Genomic DNA, 14,565 nt, shown 5'->3' with positions numbered 1-14,565 from the left:
ATTTTCTAGAGACGAGGAATGCCCCAAAGTCAGTGGGACCAGAAAAGCAGGAAAGCACATAAATACTCCTTGGCAGGATAAAGACACATGTGTGGACTACATGGCTTCGTCAGCAATGATGGGGCTATGAATGCTTTACACACCTTGCACTTTTCATGGCTCCTCATCTCAGCCATGGCTCTTGGCATTGGGAGAGATGAAAAACAAATTTCCACTGAAAGCTCAAAAAACAGGAGCCTTGAACTCAAGGGAAAAGTTCATGCTTGTGAAAGCTCAAAAAAACCCCTAAAACCCTGTAAAATGAGCACTCCACACATCTAACCCTAACACCTCCATTCACTCCCACCCAAAATTTGCTTGCTTGCTCTAACAAAAAGTGAAAAGGTGCATTAATGTGACTTGAGTGCCGACTCTCCTGAATGAGTCAGTATTTCAAAACCTTGCAATCCTGTATATTAAAATTTTAACTTACATCTGATGAAGCTGATTCAAGGATAATTCCAAACCCTGAAACAGGGGTGTCTGGCTTCAGGGGGGGTTCCACTGCTTGCAGACTTGGTCGTTCTGAGTTTGCTGTCAGCCTCTTCTCGTTCTCTGGGGAGCTGGGTTTCTTATTCATGGTAACTGCTTCAACAGCTTTGAGGGGCAGTTTTCTCTTTTTATTCCTCTTTCTTGATATTGTTGACTTCTGTGCACAAATCAGAGGAACAGGAGGCTGCTGTCTGTTTTGAGTCCCAACTGAATGAAAGAAATTAATGCATTAATTTTATAGACAAAAGCCTGTGAATAACCACACAGTTGCACCATTAAACTACTGACTCACTGAAATTATTTTCTAGGTAAGTGATGCGATTTTCAGGGCTGCTGGTGCATGGGAAACAAGTAAATTTTATCACCTTTGCATAATTTTCCAATCTGTACAATGGAGATAATGACAGTGAGGCTTTTCAAACCATAGTGATGAACAGTATTTTAAGAAAATGATGAATACACAATTCTTTTTCCTAGTGACCACTGGATGGTTGGTGATATGAAGCACTTAAGTGATGATTGTGTGCCTTCTGAATAACTGAGAATCTCACTGTCTTTGAGGATCTCTCCCTGATAAAGTAAGATAATACAAGTGCTAATGCAATTACAGTTATTTTTATGACTGTGGTCTCCAAGTTAATTAGCTCAGCAAGAACATTTCAAGTATCATTATGTCAAGAATGAGTGAAAACACTATTCAATACTTTAATTTCTGGGGAAAAACAGTAACCCAAAGTTGAATCAGTTTGTTTTGCTCATACACAAAACCTGACATGTATTACCTCTGAAATATAAGAAACCATATTTTACATATATTTTACATTTTCCAGTATCCACAATCATTTGTATAAATTAAGGCATCAATGCTGAACTTGTACCAATATGAACAAGCCCTCCAGAATAATGCTATCAAGATCCAATTATATGTGTGGATAAACCACTAAGATCAAGGTCAAAACAAACAAAGAAAAAGCCAGAAGTGCTATACATGCAGATCAAACTCATCCAAGATATGAGCGAGCTACAAAAAGTCCTAATCTACAAAGCTTCAGGACAAAAACAAACTTCAGACTATTGTTTATTAAAAGATTTCTGGAATATTTCATTTCTGGCAAGGATTTACAAGACTGATGTGTAGTTTATAATTAAGACAGTAGGATGTTTGAATACTAAAATAAGTTATAACACTTTTACTTACAAGTTTGAATTCTAGGGTTTTTTTTTCTTTTAGCAACAAAAATGCCAATTTTTTTTTCTCAGCAAAAATATAATTTCAGAAAATATGAAGTATTCCAAGTGAATCAAAAGATTAATGAATTAAAAAAGGTACTTACTCTGTAGATACATAATAAATAAGAAATGCTCTGCTACTGAGGAGTCAGATCTTTTGGCATAGACCCCAGTTTTCTAACTCTCACTCATAAGCCATTTATCAATCACCCATGTGATTTCAGTGAAATTGGTGTGACTGCATGAAGAATCCCATGTACCAGCAAAAATTGTAAAACTGGGCTTTTGTGTTCTCCTTTGTAAACTGATGACTTCTAGAAAAGCATTTTTATGTATATCAACTGATCTTACAAAACCTGTCTGATTGTTCCCATCACTCACTCAAACATCATAGACTGTGAAGACAAGGAGTTTAGTCAGCCCTTCACTCCACCCATATTTCAGTTAATTGCTTAACACTCCCTTTTCTTCCAGAGGTCTTATCCAGCCTCTCCAGGAGAGAAGCCTCCATGGCTTCGGTCCTCACTACTCACACTGGATGGGCAAGTCAAGCCAACTGACAAAATCTCCAACACCTCTACCTCCTCATTAGTATTAACACTAATTTTTAGGTAGCACAGAGCCTCAGCTTCACATCAGCCTAGGATGACTTAACTCTACCTACCATGTTCCCATTATCTTGCTAGCTCAGCTACTCCTCTAGCTCTGCACTGTTCTGTTTCAGCTCCCAACCTAGGAGAAAACTAGACTCAACAGTTTTCCCCAGAGGACAGATTATTGCTGGTATCCACACTGAAAGCTGACACTTCACAGCCAGAGGAAGGGTGGAGGCCATGACATGCAGTGGCTAGCTCAGCTGAGACTACCACAGAGCTAAAAGAGGTTTGAATGAAGAACTATTTGGTAACTTTCAGCTACCTTCAAATTTTATTTTTCTTATCTCTAAGATTAGTGAGCTGGTAAGTAGAACCCAGGTGAAGTGGCATTTAGCACCCCTGAATCAATGCACTGTGAAAACAAACTGCACCTGGTTATGGCCATTGACCTGCCCTCATTATGAATCTGATCACATTAATTTTATTTCCAATTTAGCCTTGAAAGGCTACAAGATAAAATCCTGTGCTACAGGTAAGGATCTGAAAAGTAGAAGTTGCACTTCCAAGAAACCTGTGAAAATTTGACTTTGACTGATATGTCAGGAGAGCAGGAAACAATCTGGGTTCTCCTGAGTGCACACAGACTTTGATTTCCTAGACCACTCCCTAACATGAAGATCACAGAATCATAGAACAGTTTGGGTTTGGAAGGGACCTCCAAAGACCATCTCATCCAACAGCCCTGCAACAAGCTGGACCATCTTCAACTCAATGGTTGTCACAGGTATGCACATACAGGACTGGTCACTGTACCTGCTTGAATCTGCATCAATTTTCTCATGGTCTTGAGCTCCTGAAGAATTGCCTGCAGGGTTGACTGGCAGTTACACGTACAGCAGTTTGGTCCAACTGAGGAATTCACCACTGGGATTTCTCCTGAAAGAGAGAGGAATGAAATGGGTGAGATGTAACCCACTCAAAATCACCCAGACAACAATTAGCAGGTGTTTGAAACTATGATCATCAATATATCAGATTGTAAAATTAGATCAAAAGCATGAAAGGAAATAATTCTCAACATGATTCCTTTTAAGAGGAAGGAACCACTAGTTTTTATTCAATTACTAATATGTGCAATTATATTGAGTTGGGATGCAATGTTACATGGGCTGGAGAAGACTGCTCAGTGTGAATATAATGCAGTCCTCACAGCAGGGCTCTCTATTGTCAGCCTGGTTCATCTTGAATAACAAAAGCACCAAACCTCATTACAAACATACCCATTTTATCCCACACACACAAAAAAAAAGCCCATCTCCCTGAACAGTCTTACAAAGAATGAAGACAGCCTGTGCAATAAAGGTTTGTACTGTACATAAAATGAGGGTCTAGGAATTTTTAAACTGCTTGAATGTTACAGGTGATTCTTTACTATGTGAAGAAGGAGAACAAAAATAAAATACCCTATTTGGAGAAAGAAAACCCCAAACCAGGACAGAAAAGAGCCACCAGCAATGAAAGCTTTCAAATCTGCTCTTCTATTTGCTAGGGTGGGATTGTTTTCTGTGATGGTTTCCATCACTGTGACCTACAAGATGGGCTTTCAATAGTTTCCCTTTGAAAATTAATACAGTAGTTCAAGAGATTCCTTTTCTTTAGTAATTCTAACAAGTGTTTAACTGAACTTACATAGTTCTAGTTCTAGCCCTCAGCAGTGCTTTTTTTATTACTGCTTTACTTTCCAGAAGTTTTGCATTTTTTTGTTCTGAATTAGAACAGGCTGTAACAGCTGAGGGATTTCAAGCTTTGCAGGATAGTTGTATCCTGCACTTTAGCTTAAGACAGCTATATCCCTAGTTTTAATGCAAATAAAAATTTCAAAATTCAACAAAACACCTAACAGTATCTGATTGAAACTGAGGCTAGATGGGATGCACCTCCCTTCCTTTCCAAATGTCCTTACAGTCAATTAAATTGATGGCAATTTTACTGCTCAAGACTGCAAGAGGAGGGATGATCATTTTATGAAGATAGCTACAAATGCACCTAACAATAACCTCACTTGGTGTCACATGTGGACTTCAGCCAGTGTATTTCCCTTTTTCTTCCATAGCCTGACACCTACCAGGTGCCCTTTAATCATGACCTGGCTAAAGTGAACATAAGCAATTAATTTATTTTCCACTTATAAATTTTCACATTTTTCATTATTACTTCTGCTTTCCTCTGAAGCCAAACCAGGTTATTAATATCTTTTTAGATTTGGGTTGTGTTCTTTCATTAAAGATCCCTGATGTCAGACACACAGAGATTCCCTGACTTTAATCCTCATTTGAAATAACTGAAAATTTAGCCACCACTAGGCACTTGTTCTCTACCTTCTTCCACACAGATGAAGCAACATCTATCAGACTTGAGCAAACTCATGGTCACACTCCAAAGGTGAGCTACTTGTAAAGCTAAACTAATGCATCACTTAAAGATAGTTGGTATCTTCTGGGTGTCATGCTCCTCTTTTCCTCAGATATTTAGATTCTCCACACTACTGCAATAAAAATTTTGATATTTTAAAAAATCATACATGGATAAAATCTGTTAAAACTGTATTAAGATAAATGGAGTAGTTAAAAAAAAATCCCTGCAAATCTAGCAAATGCAAATGCAATAGCACCACTGGCTTCATCTCTCCAAGGTTTCAGCTGCAAATAAAATGATTTTGTAGAACTAAAAAGTTATTTGGAAAACAGGCTGAGAATCTCAAAATGAAACAAAAAGGTTTCTGACTCAGCAGGACTCTGCCTAGTTTGATCTCACCCTTCCTTTGTACAGTCTATTCACTGGAAGTTCCTTGGGGCATGGATGGGATTTTACCTTTTCAATGGTCTATGAAGTGTTTAGCCCATTGTTACAGGTACAGAGGGAAAAAAAATAATGTTATCTTTAGCTTTACAGCAGATTAATCAGAATCCCTCAGTTTGGCTCCACCAACACCCTTTACCTACCTGTTATAAGAAGACTTTTAAGTAGATGAATTTCAAGACTACTTATAATTTAATAGGACCAGCATAACTCTGTACCTTTCAGTAAGACAAGCAGGTACCCCAGAAGTGGAAGACCCAGAAATTAGAGGAGTTTTATTACAGACAACAAATACGAAGTAAGACCACCCTTCCCTCAGTCCTTTCTCAGTTGTTTTAGACTAAAAGATCCTCAGAATAAAGCCTGTCCTTTCTCTTGATCACAATTCAATATTCTAGTGGGCTTCTGGAAATCATATCTGAAACACTGTGGAGGGAAACATGGTTGGTGGCCTTTGTTTCCTTCTTAACAAAGGCTCTACACCATGCTGAACTGCATGTGAAAACTTGAAAAGGTTGTATCAGTAAATACCTGTACATCTTTCCTGTTGCAATATAACATCTTCCTAATGGAAATACTCGGGAACACAGGCTCCTGATGGAAAACCAAAGAGTCTATTTTCCCACTGAGGCATAGGGGATTTACTTTATAATCCCCATTAACATTGATAGAAATTACCCATGTAAATCTACCATAGGTACTGGGAATGGGAAAAGAGACCACCAATATTTCAAATCAAAGCAGTGTTCTACTGACTCCTTACATATTCATGAGGGTTTTTTATTTTCTTTCTGTCCTCCTTCCCCTGATCAGTTATTGTGTTGTAAGAAATATCTAGTAGAGTGTTCTCAGTCATTGTTCTAAGCACTACCTTTATCATTTTTAGAGGACAAAAGCAACTCTTTTCTACTTGTTATAAATCAATTTTTAATTTTAAAAGGAGATCAGACTTCTTATTTTTATGAAGGAGTCTTTAAAGAGCCATCTCCCTCTCTTTTGGAAGCTAGCCACCAGGCAATTTGATACCTGCCTGTATGACTGAGAGAAGGAGGTGACACAAGTACATGAGTTGCTCCCCCGATGGGAGCAGTAAGTAGCCCAGAACAGTGTTTTCTTCCAGCTGGATCTGCTGAGAGGGAATGCACTCCCTGTAACTAACGTTGCTACTAGTTTATACTGGAAAAGCATGCAAGAACTACCCAGTGAAAATGATACAACCCAAAAGCAATAATTCAGCTGCTGCATCACTGCTGGATTTGGTACAGAACACAAGGAATGAAACTCAAGTGTGAGTTTGTTGACTCTAATAGGACAGACATGGTGCTCACTGTTTGTAGTCCCAGCTGGCTTCCACTAAAAGCAGTGGGTCACATGTCTACCTAACAGTCTGACTTGTGGAACCACCACCTTAAGTCTGGTTTGGAATAAATCCCTTTGGTTTTCAAGTATGTTCCTACTCTGCCCTCTGTTGCAGCAATGTCTAGGCTTGCCCTGTTCCTCCTTTACTCTCTTTCATTTTTGTTGATGCCTTAAGTTTTAGCTCTCATATTTTTCAGATTCTGTACTGCATTGGTATATAACTCTGAACTTCATACAGAGGGTTAGCAAGTTCTCTTCACAGTTTAGTTAGACAAAACAATCCTTTTCCAGCTGGAGAACCAAGGTCACTGTCACAGCCTCAGGCCCCAAAAAGTATAAACAAAAGCAAATTGGGGGGAGCAAAACTGGGAGAATGTGACTTCATTACCTGAAGCTGTAATTGGACAATTAACCCCAATATGCAAATGGACCAAACTTATAGAAGTGTGAAAAACTCATGACCCGTTGTCCATCTTGGGTGTAGCCTGGGCCAGGCTCTTGTACTGCCCAAGGTGTATATCTATCTTTTGAAGGCCTTTTTAATAAATACCCTCTTTCTCTTACTCTGTCTAGCCTCAGGTCTAGGTAGCCTCTCCAGGCATCATTGTCAACAGCTTTCTCATGAATGTTTTCTATACTAGCACCTATTAAACATCTATTCCAGCCTCCTCTTGAACCACCTTTACCCTGTCAGTACACAAATGCACCAGTGAGATGGACTTGATATGTCTATTACATTCAACTTTGAGCAATTCAGATGCAACATATATCTTCATTTTCTATAGAGTATCTATTCACAGTGGACAGAGTTTCTGGACTCAGATCACCTACTGCAGATGTTTGAACATCTCGCCAGTGATGACCTAAGCTTGACATGCCCAGGTAGTAACGTTATGTCTGGCAGTTTTGTTCTGGTAACTTAAACACCATGGTAAATACCAAGGAGTAGTATCTCCCTTGAACTATTGTTCAGCATTTCTACACCCAGCTTTTAAGAACTTTGTCCATCCTCTGAATAACATCTAAAATACTGAGTTTGATGCTCAGGCTCCCGATGCAAGGAATGGGGGGAAAATCAGGCTGTTAAAATGCTCAGAGGAGCTGTGTGCTGGGTGAGGAGCAGCTTCAGGGCTTACTCACTGCTCAGAAATGCATTGAAAGTTTTTCTTCCCTAGAGAACCAGGCTTTGGAGCCCAAGCAGCACCCAGGATCACAACACCTCATCAAGAGGCAGACACCTCAAACCAAATTGCTGTGCAGATGTCTTTCAAAGGTGGCCAGAGGAGAGGGCCCACACCCTCCTTTATGTAACCCAAAAGATTGCATTCCTTTCAGCAGCAGGACAGCTGCAAAGGGAGGTGCCTCCTGGGGTGCTCCCCCAAGAACTGGGAGCCTGGGCATTCCTCCTGACCAGCCCAGGAAGTTGCTCAACCTGACCCTTCCATGTCCCATAGACCACTCCAAACCTGTAAGAGATCATAAGTCAACTGAATCCTTCCTCCACATACAAAAAATCAAAGCTGACATTTTCTTGTGTAGAGGGCCAAATCCTGTCAACACATTTTAGCTCACATGCTGAATCAGGCCCCTGAGGGGATAGAGGTGCTGCTCCACCTACTTTCTGGATTTGGGAACAAGGCACCTAATCTGTGCAGGCTTGGGCACTTCTGTGCATGCAGAGAACTGTCCCTGCCAGTGCCCAGGGCCTCTAAGGACAAAGAAGGAGATGTGTGATGAGTTTTGGGTCCTTCCATATTTACAAGATTGTTATGGTGGGGTTTTGACTGCAGAGTTTTTTAATCTGGCAGCAAAACTTCCATTCTCTGGGACTTAATAAGAAAAAGCCATTTTAAAGGCACACTGCCATCGACTTCAGGGCAGAATTCTCTGCCAGTACTGGATTGGCCACACTCTAGTACATGCTGTTCATAGGTAGACTCCATCATCTCTTTTCTACAATAGTCTCATTGGAATAAAAGCCTAAGGCTGTGATGGAATTTTGTACCTGCAATTCAGTCGCCTGTTATAGGGCTGATGCCCTCCCCTTATGAAAGGCAGTAGAATCCTGCTCCACAAGCAGTGTCACAACAGTGCTACATTACTCACGGCAAAGAGGAGTGGTAGAGGTTGACATTTAATTAGCCATGAATTTAATAACAATGACAAAAGCTGTTTTAGTAAGTACTGTATAGAAATTAAGCTTGTAAAGGAATTGAGTAATTCTATCCTATCACCAGGAAACCATTTTAAAAGCTAAGACAGATGGTAGCAGAATGCACAGTGCCCACTTTCACACCTTTTTGAAGTGATAACTATGTGCTCATTTTGTAGACTCTGAACTATAACTGCTTTCAGTGCAGTGGTACAATATATCATCACAACAAAGGTAGATACTCAGTAGAGACCAAGGAGAGGGGAGGGGAAAAAGGTAGATACTCAATACAGACCAAGGAGAGGGGAGGGGGAAAAAAAGGCACCATTCTCAGCGTCTGACAGGTCATACCATTGGATGCCACAGTTCGAGCCTGATTTTGGAACGTTTTGGATCGAGTTCCGTACTGCCCTGAAAAGTGGCTGGTTGGGGGCGACAGCTCGTTCCAGGCCCCGCTCTGGGAGGGATGAAGGCTGGCCTGGGACTCTGCAGGGGGATTCAGGCGCTGGGCCCAGCCCAGGTCTAAATCTTGGGGCTCCTCCTTCAGTTTTTCTCCTTCTTTGCCAACACGTTGATAGATTCTTCCAGTGCTGTCGTTCAGTAATCTTCTCATCCCTGTAATTTGTTTTTTAATTTCCCGGCTTTCGTCTCCTAATGAAAACAGAGCCAACAGTTATCACTGTAAATTAGCAAAAAACAGTAATGGGTAGCAATTAGTGGTTTCAGATGCCAATAAGAGTTTGGAGCACATAAATAAATAAATAACAACAAGAAAGAAAAGGGATGGTTGAGTGGTCGTTGGGATGTACCAGGCTATGCTTTCACACAGCCATGGCTGACAGCTCTTGTGCCTGAAAGACCTGCTGAACTTGGCTTTCTTGATGCTGTTTCTGAGGCTTTGATGAGTAAGATTATTTTTTCTGCCAGAAGGAAATAATAATAGCTACAGCAGTTTCAAATAAACTGTCCTTTTAGGAGACTGATCCTATTCAGGCATTGACATCAGTGGGTATTTTCCCTGAGTAAAGCCCAAAGGATCAGACCCTTTATGTATCAGTGTGCTGTATGCTGAAGGATAGATCCTACAAAAAAAAAAAAAAAAAAAAAAAAAAAAAAAGCACAGAAAGCACCATGCCACACACATGCAGAACAGCACTGCATCTATTGATTTTAATGAACAGAATCAGTTCCTTATTCCACAGAATTTAGTAATACTGGATTATACAGGAATAAATTAAACAGTAGCTAATATGTGTGTAACTGCAGACAGCTGAATGGCTGGATGTCTTAAAAATACAGATTCTAAAAAGAAAATGAAAATATATACAAGAAAAATGTGACTGTTCCAAATAAATTCGGGGCATTTAAATAATAAAAGTTACATACTTAATACTCCTGGCATCGTTTAAGTATTAATTTTACATATGAAACTGCTGATTGCACAATGAATAGATGTGTTTTGGGCAGATAGTAGCTATTTTGCTTGTTATAGCATACATTACATTTCGTGAGTAATAGGGAAGTGTTCATTGCCCTTTCTGAAGAAAGAAGCTTCTGGTTTTCTAACTGGTAATAGAAAAATCAAATATCCTAAGCAAATGTCATAAGTAAGATCTAGAAACTGATGAATCAACCTTCCTTTATAGAATACTTAATACAATAATGCCTGGTATCTTCTATTCAATTTATATTTGTGTTTCCCAAAATAAACCTATTTTTGGCAAAGCAACTGTACAAAGGAAAACTTCAGAAGAAAAAAACCCAAAAACTTCTCTCCAAAAATCCAAGATGCAAGGTGTGCCGTCTCTGGTTCAACAAGGTACTTGAAAGTGCGCTAAATGCCAGGCATGTGAACAATTTTATCAACTCAATGGCACTATTCAGCTGCCTACCAGACAGCTAAAAGAGCAGCAAACCCCTCCCCAGCACAGGCCAAGCTCAACGTGGTCGGGACTGCTGCAAGCCCGGTGTACACCCGGAACACCCAAAAGAGGGAGGTTTTGCTCTGGGAGGAGAATAAGCAGAAGGGGAGAGAAGCTGAACTCTGTGCTCCAGCCTCTGCTGGATCCCAGCATCTCCTGCCTGACCTGGCGCACCGGTTCCCTGGGCCGCTGCCAGCTGGCTCCAGCCCACCCCGAGCCAGCGACGAGAGTGGGCGGCTCGCAAGAAAGCTTCGAGTCCAAACTTAGAAAAATATTTGCCAACCCCGTACAGCAACACTCCAGCAGCATTTCCACTCCAGCTAAAGCAGTGAGAAAAACTCTCTGCGAGGAAGTTGTGCGCTGTATTTATTTATTTTGTCGGTTTGCCTGCGGATTTATGTGTGCGGGTGTGATTTAATTAACAGTAACAGCACCAATTCCTTTAAAATGACACTTTTTGGCCCCAACCCAACCAGGGGTTGATTGTTTGCAGTTCCCAACCTCGAAATGCTGCAGAGTAGCACTGGACTCCAATTACTGAGATACTACATGGCTGTACCTGCCCATATCCCAGCTCCAAATGCTCCCACCACAACACAGCCATCCCTTCCTGTCTACCCTGGGAGTTTTAAGTTGGCAATTTGGATTTGTACTCAATGGCAAAATGTATGTGAGTATCAAAACAGCTTCCCACCCACCTCCTCCTGGCAGGGTGCAGGGACTGCGCTACGTGTCTGGTCGGGTGACATGTTGTTAGAAAGATTAAATTTCCATTACCCAATTACATAAAATATTAATGTTAATTGAGCTTATTCAGCCTTGATTCTGTTCCCTTGTTCCTTTATATAGAAGTCTTCCTATACAGTGACATGAGCATATTTAACTCCAGATAGAAAAAACCCACTACATTTATGTTAGAATAAACCCTGAACTTGCATTCTACATAAACTTATCTTTTTGTTTAGGTAGATCCTTACTTAAATAGGGAGATTCACCCTTTGTACACTTGCTTGTTGGGACTTGGGATTTTTTTCAGGTTTTTTTTGTTTTTGTTTTGTTTTTAATATACGTCTTTCCTTTTACAAGAAAGCACATTAAAAACCTACAGGCTATAAGCCTGACTTAGTCTTCAGTGCCAGTTTACACCCCTCCTCTCCCAGTCATGCCTTTTTCCAGCTTTTAGCTTATAGCTGACCAGCCACAGCAGCATCCTCCCCACAGGAGTGAAGAGCAGATGATGTTACACCATCTGAATCTGCAGATGGGTGCAACAGCAGTAACAGATTTAACTTCTTGCTTCCCAGTTATCTCATTTGGCTATTAGCTCTAGAGCCCAAGGACAGCATTTTGTTATTAGTTATTCCACTGCTGATACTTTTCACAGATTATAACCATGTAATTTAAAAATGAAAAAAAAAGTAGATGGGGCACAGAGAAAACACAACAACTCAAATTAGTGTGTCCTATGGAAGAGCCAGAATTCTTTTAAATGCTAAATAGAGTAATGAAACACTGGAAAAAAATTATTACATAGAAATCTGTACAAAGCTTTCCAAGACAGATGCTGAGGCCTGAGAAGAGCAGTGCATACTTCAGCCTCTCTCTGTACACACATACCAGAGCTCCTCACCATTTCCAAGGAGATGGGGACGCCTCCAAAGGCTGCCTACAGGATTTGCCATTTGGATACCCCATGTAAATCCCTGGGTTTTATCTGAAACCATTGAAGTTACTTGCAAAACACTAAGACACAAAATGCTACTCAAAATAGAGCCATGGCAAGTTAGAGCCTTGTTTAGGAACTTGTACATAGAAATGTCAATTGTCATAACACAAATATACTAACAATTTTTAATAACTACTGTTATAGTTGTTTCCACAATGGCCCCTTACAAACAACCTATTTTCTTCCTATATGACGTGACTGTAATCTTATAAAACAAAACCAAAACAAGCTCAAAACAAAGCCCTTTAATAAACGCTACACAATCATAAAAAGTAATTTCCTCAAAATTCCTTTCAATCTATTTCCTTACTGAGAGTATACAACATAAGAACTTCCTGCTTTGAAAGCTGCAAAGGAACAAATGTAAACCAGAACTGTTGCAGGGTGCAGTAGCATCCACCTGCTAAGTGTGCAGCTGTCTGAAGCAATAGGCCAGGCCTGTAAACAACTCCAGTTAACAACATATTAATGATAATTCATTTATCACAGTCTTTGCTCCTCTATGCCTGTTCATCTTTTCATGATTATGTTTATTAAACTTAATATATCACATTGCCTACAAACATGTTGTTATACTTTTCTTGAACAGTTTATCAAATATTATCATAGCACTGCAAACAATTATAAAATTGTATGCAATCATATCAATATGTTCAAGCATTAATTTTATACCAGTATCAGAGAAGTGATAACCGTGTCTGTATAATGTGTGTATTTTAAAGTGTATAAATTGGTGAACAGAATTAAGGTTGGACATAGTCTGTATTTGCTATTTCCTTCCTTCAACTCATAAAACCAAATAACCATCATATTTTCTTTGTCCAGTATTTTGCAATTACTTTCTCTATTTCTAACATTTATGTTTCTCATATGTTTTGGGATATATTCACGAGCTGACTTTTAAGATACAATTTTTCTATTAATTATCATTTAATTTCATGGGTTTTGGACAGACTAAACACCTATGGAACTTCTTTCTTTCTTGACCATACAAAAAGGGCTTTTTCCTGGATCAGGCTGCTTACTGAAGTTACTTTGATCTCAGATTTCCACCTTTGTGTCCAACTAGACTGAAATTGGTGGAGCTGTTGCGAGGGTAGGAATGGCAGTGACAGACAAGCACATGTGAGCTGACAACATGAGCCTGGTTTGTATGGAAACAAGGCTTCAGAGGTGAGAAAAAGTGGAAGTTGAAGCATATGGCGTGAAAGCTCAACGACAACAAAAAAAAATAAATAAGTGCAAAGGGTTATATAATTAAGCATATTAAACTGCAATTTATTAGATGCCACTTGAATGCTGCCCTCTCTGGAAGGGGGCCAGCAAACCTCCCCTGCTGTGTTTGAAGACTGTAAGGGCTGATTCAGAGCAGCTCAAGGAATCGGGAAGCCTGTGCACGCAGGGCACACGTCTGCACTGCTCAGCCAGGCTGAACTCACCACAACACCTTTTGGAATGCTACACCGTGTTCAGGTATTTCCTTCAGACACAGTTTACCTAGAAGGAAGCTCAGCATCCCTTTCCAGCAAGAACTATTCCCACATCCAATCATAACTTTCAAAAATCAAGGGGTTTTTTTTGTTTGTTTTTTTTTTTTTTTTTTTTGTCATCTTGTACCACAAAGTCATCCTGAAATAGAAAGTTGCAGAGGTCAGCATGGGGAAAACAGAGGATCCATGTGCATGATTCCTTATCAGAGCAAAGGTCTCCTGAATCACGTGGAATCTTACTGTGACTTCTCTGGGCATAACTGGAATTGGGCATCCATGGAGCTAAACTGATGGGGCAAGCACACATTTCCTACACAAGCAATTCCAGGTCTTTGCCAGCATGTAAGACTCTATGTTGAAGAAAGAACACAGGCAACAACACCCTTTGCAAATTAAAAACCTAAACCCCAAGTCAGAGGGGAGGGCAGTGGTCATGGACAGTGTCAGAAGGCCACACAAGCAACACAAGTTACAAGCTGGAGAATTTGACTCTGCTACACTAACAGACATTAGTTCATTACAGTAGTGGGGACTGAGGCTGTCTAAAGTGAAGCATCTTCACAATGCTCTAAAACATCATCTCCAAGCACTTTCCTATGTTCATGTCACCACACAAAGCACTAGGATTAGACATGCAGGAAAACCGGATCACCTTCAAATCACACCTCTCACTCCCAAAGCAAGCACAGAAACACACGGT

General features: G+C 40.1%; 1 protein-coding gene across 2 annotated transcripts in view; it reads right to left on the bottom strand.

Moving 5' to 3' along the window:
- Positions 1 to 14,565, bottom strand: part of BEND7 (BEN domain containing 7) — a 46,838-nt gene that overhangs the window by 24,286 nt on the left and 7,987 nt on the right. Inside the window, exons 3-5 of one of the 2 annotated variants that reach the window (XM_083859689.1) lie at positions 9,079 to 9,378; positions 3,171 to 3,293; positions 473 to 738 (exon numbers count right to left, since the gene is read on the bottom strand). In XM_083859689.1, coding sequence (XP_083715815.1) covers positions 473 to 738; positions 3,171 to 3,293; positions 9,079 to 9,378 — 689 coding nt within the window. The remainder of the gene's footprint in view (positions 1 to 472; positions 739 to 3,170; positions 3,294 to 9,078; positions 9,379 to 14,565) is intronic. The other variant, XM_083859690.1, reaches the window with a different exon arrangement.

Source organism: Zosterops lateralis, assembly GCF_965231275.1.
Source record: "Zosterops lateralis genome assembly, chromosome: 4".
NCBI classification, from domain to species: domain Eukaryota; kingdom Metazoa; phylum Chordata; class Aves; order Passeriformes; family Zosteropidae; genus Zosterops; species Zosterops lateralis.
This window is presented reverse-complemented; position numbering and strand designations above follow the sequence as displayed.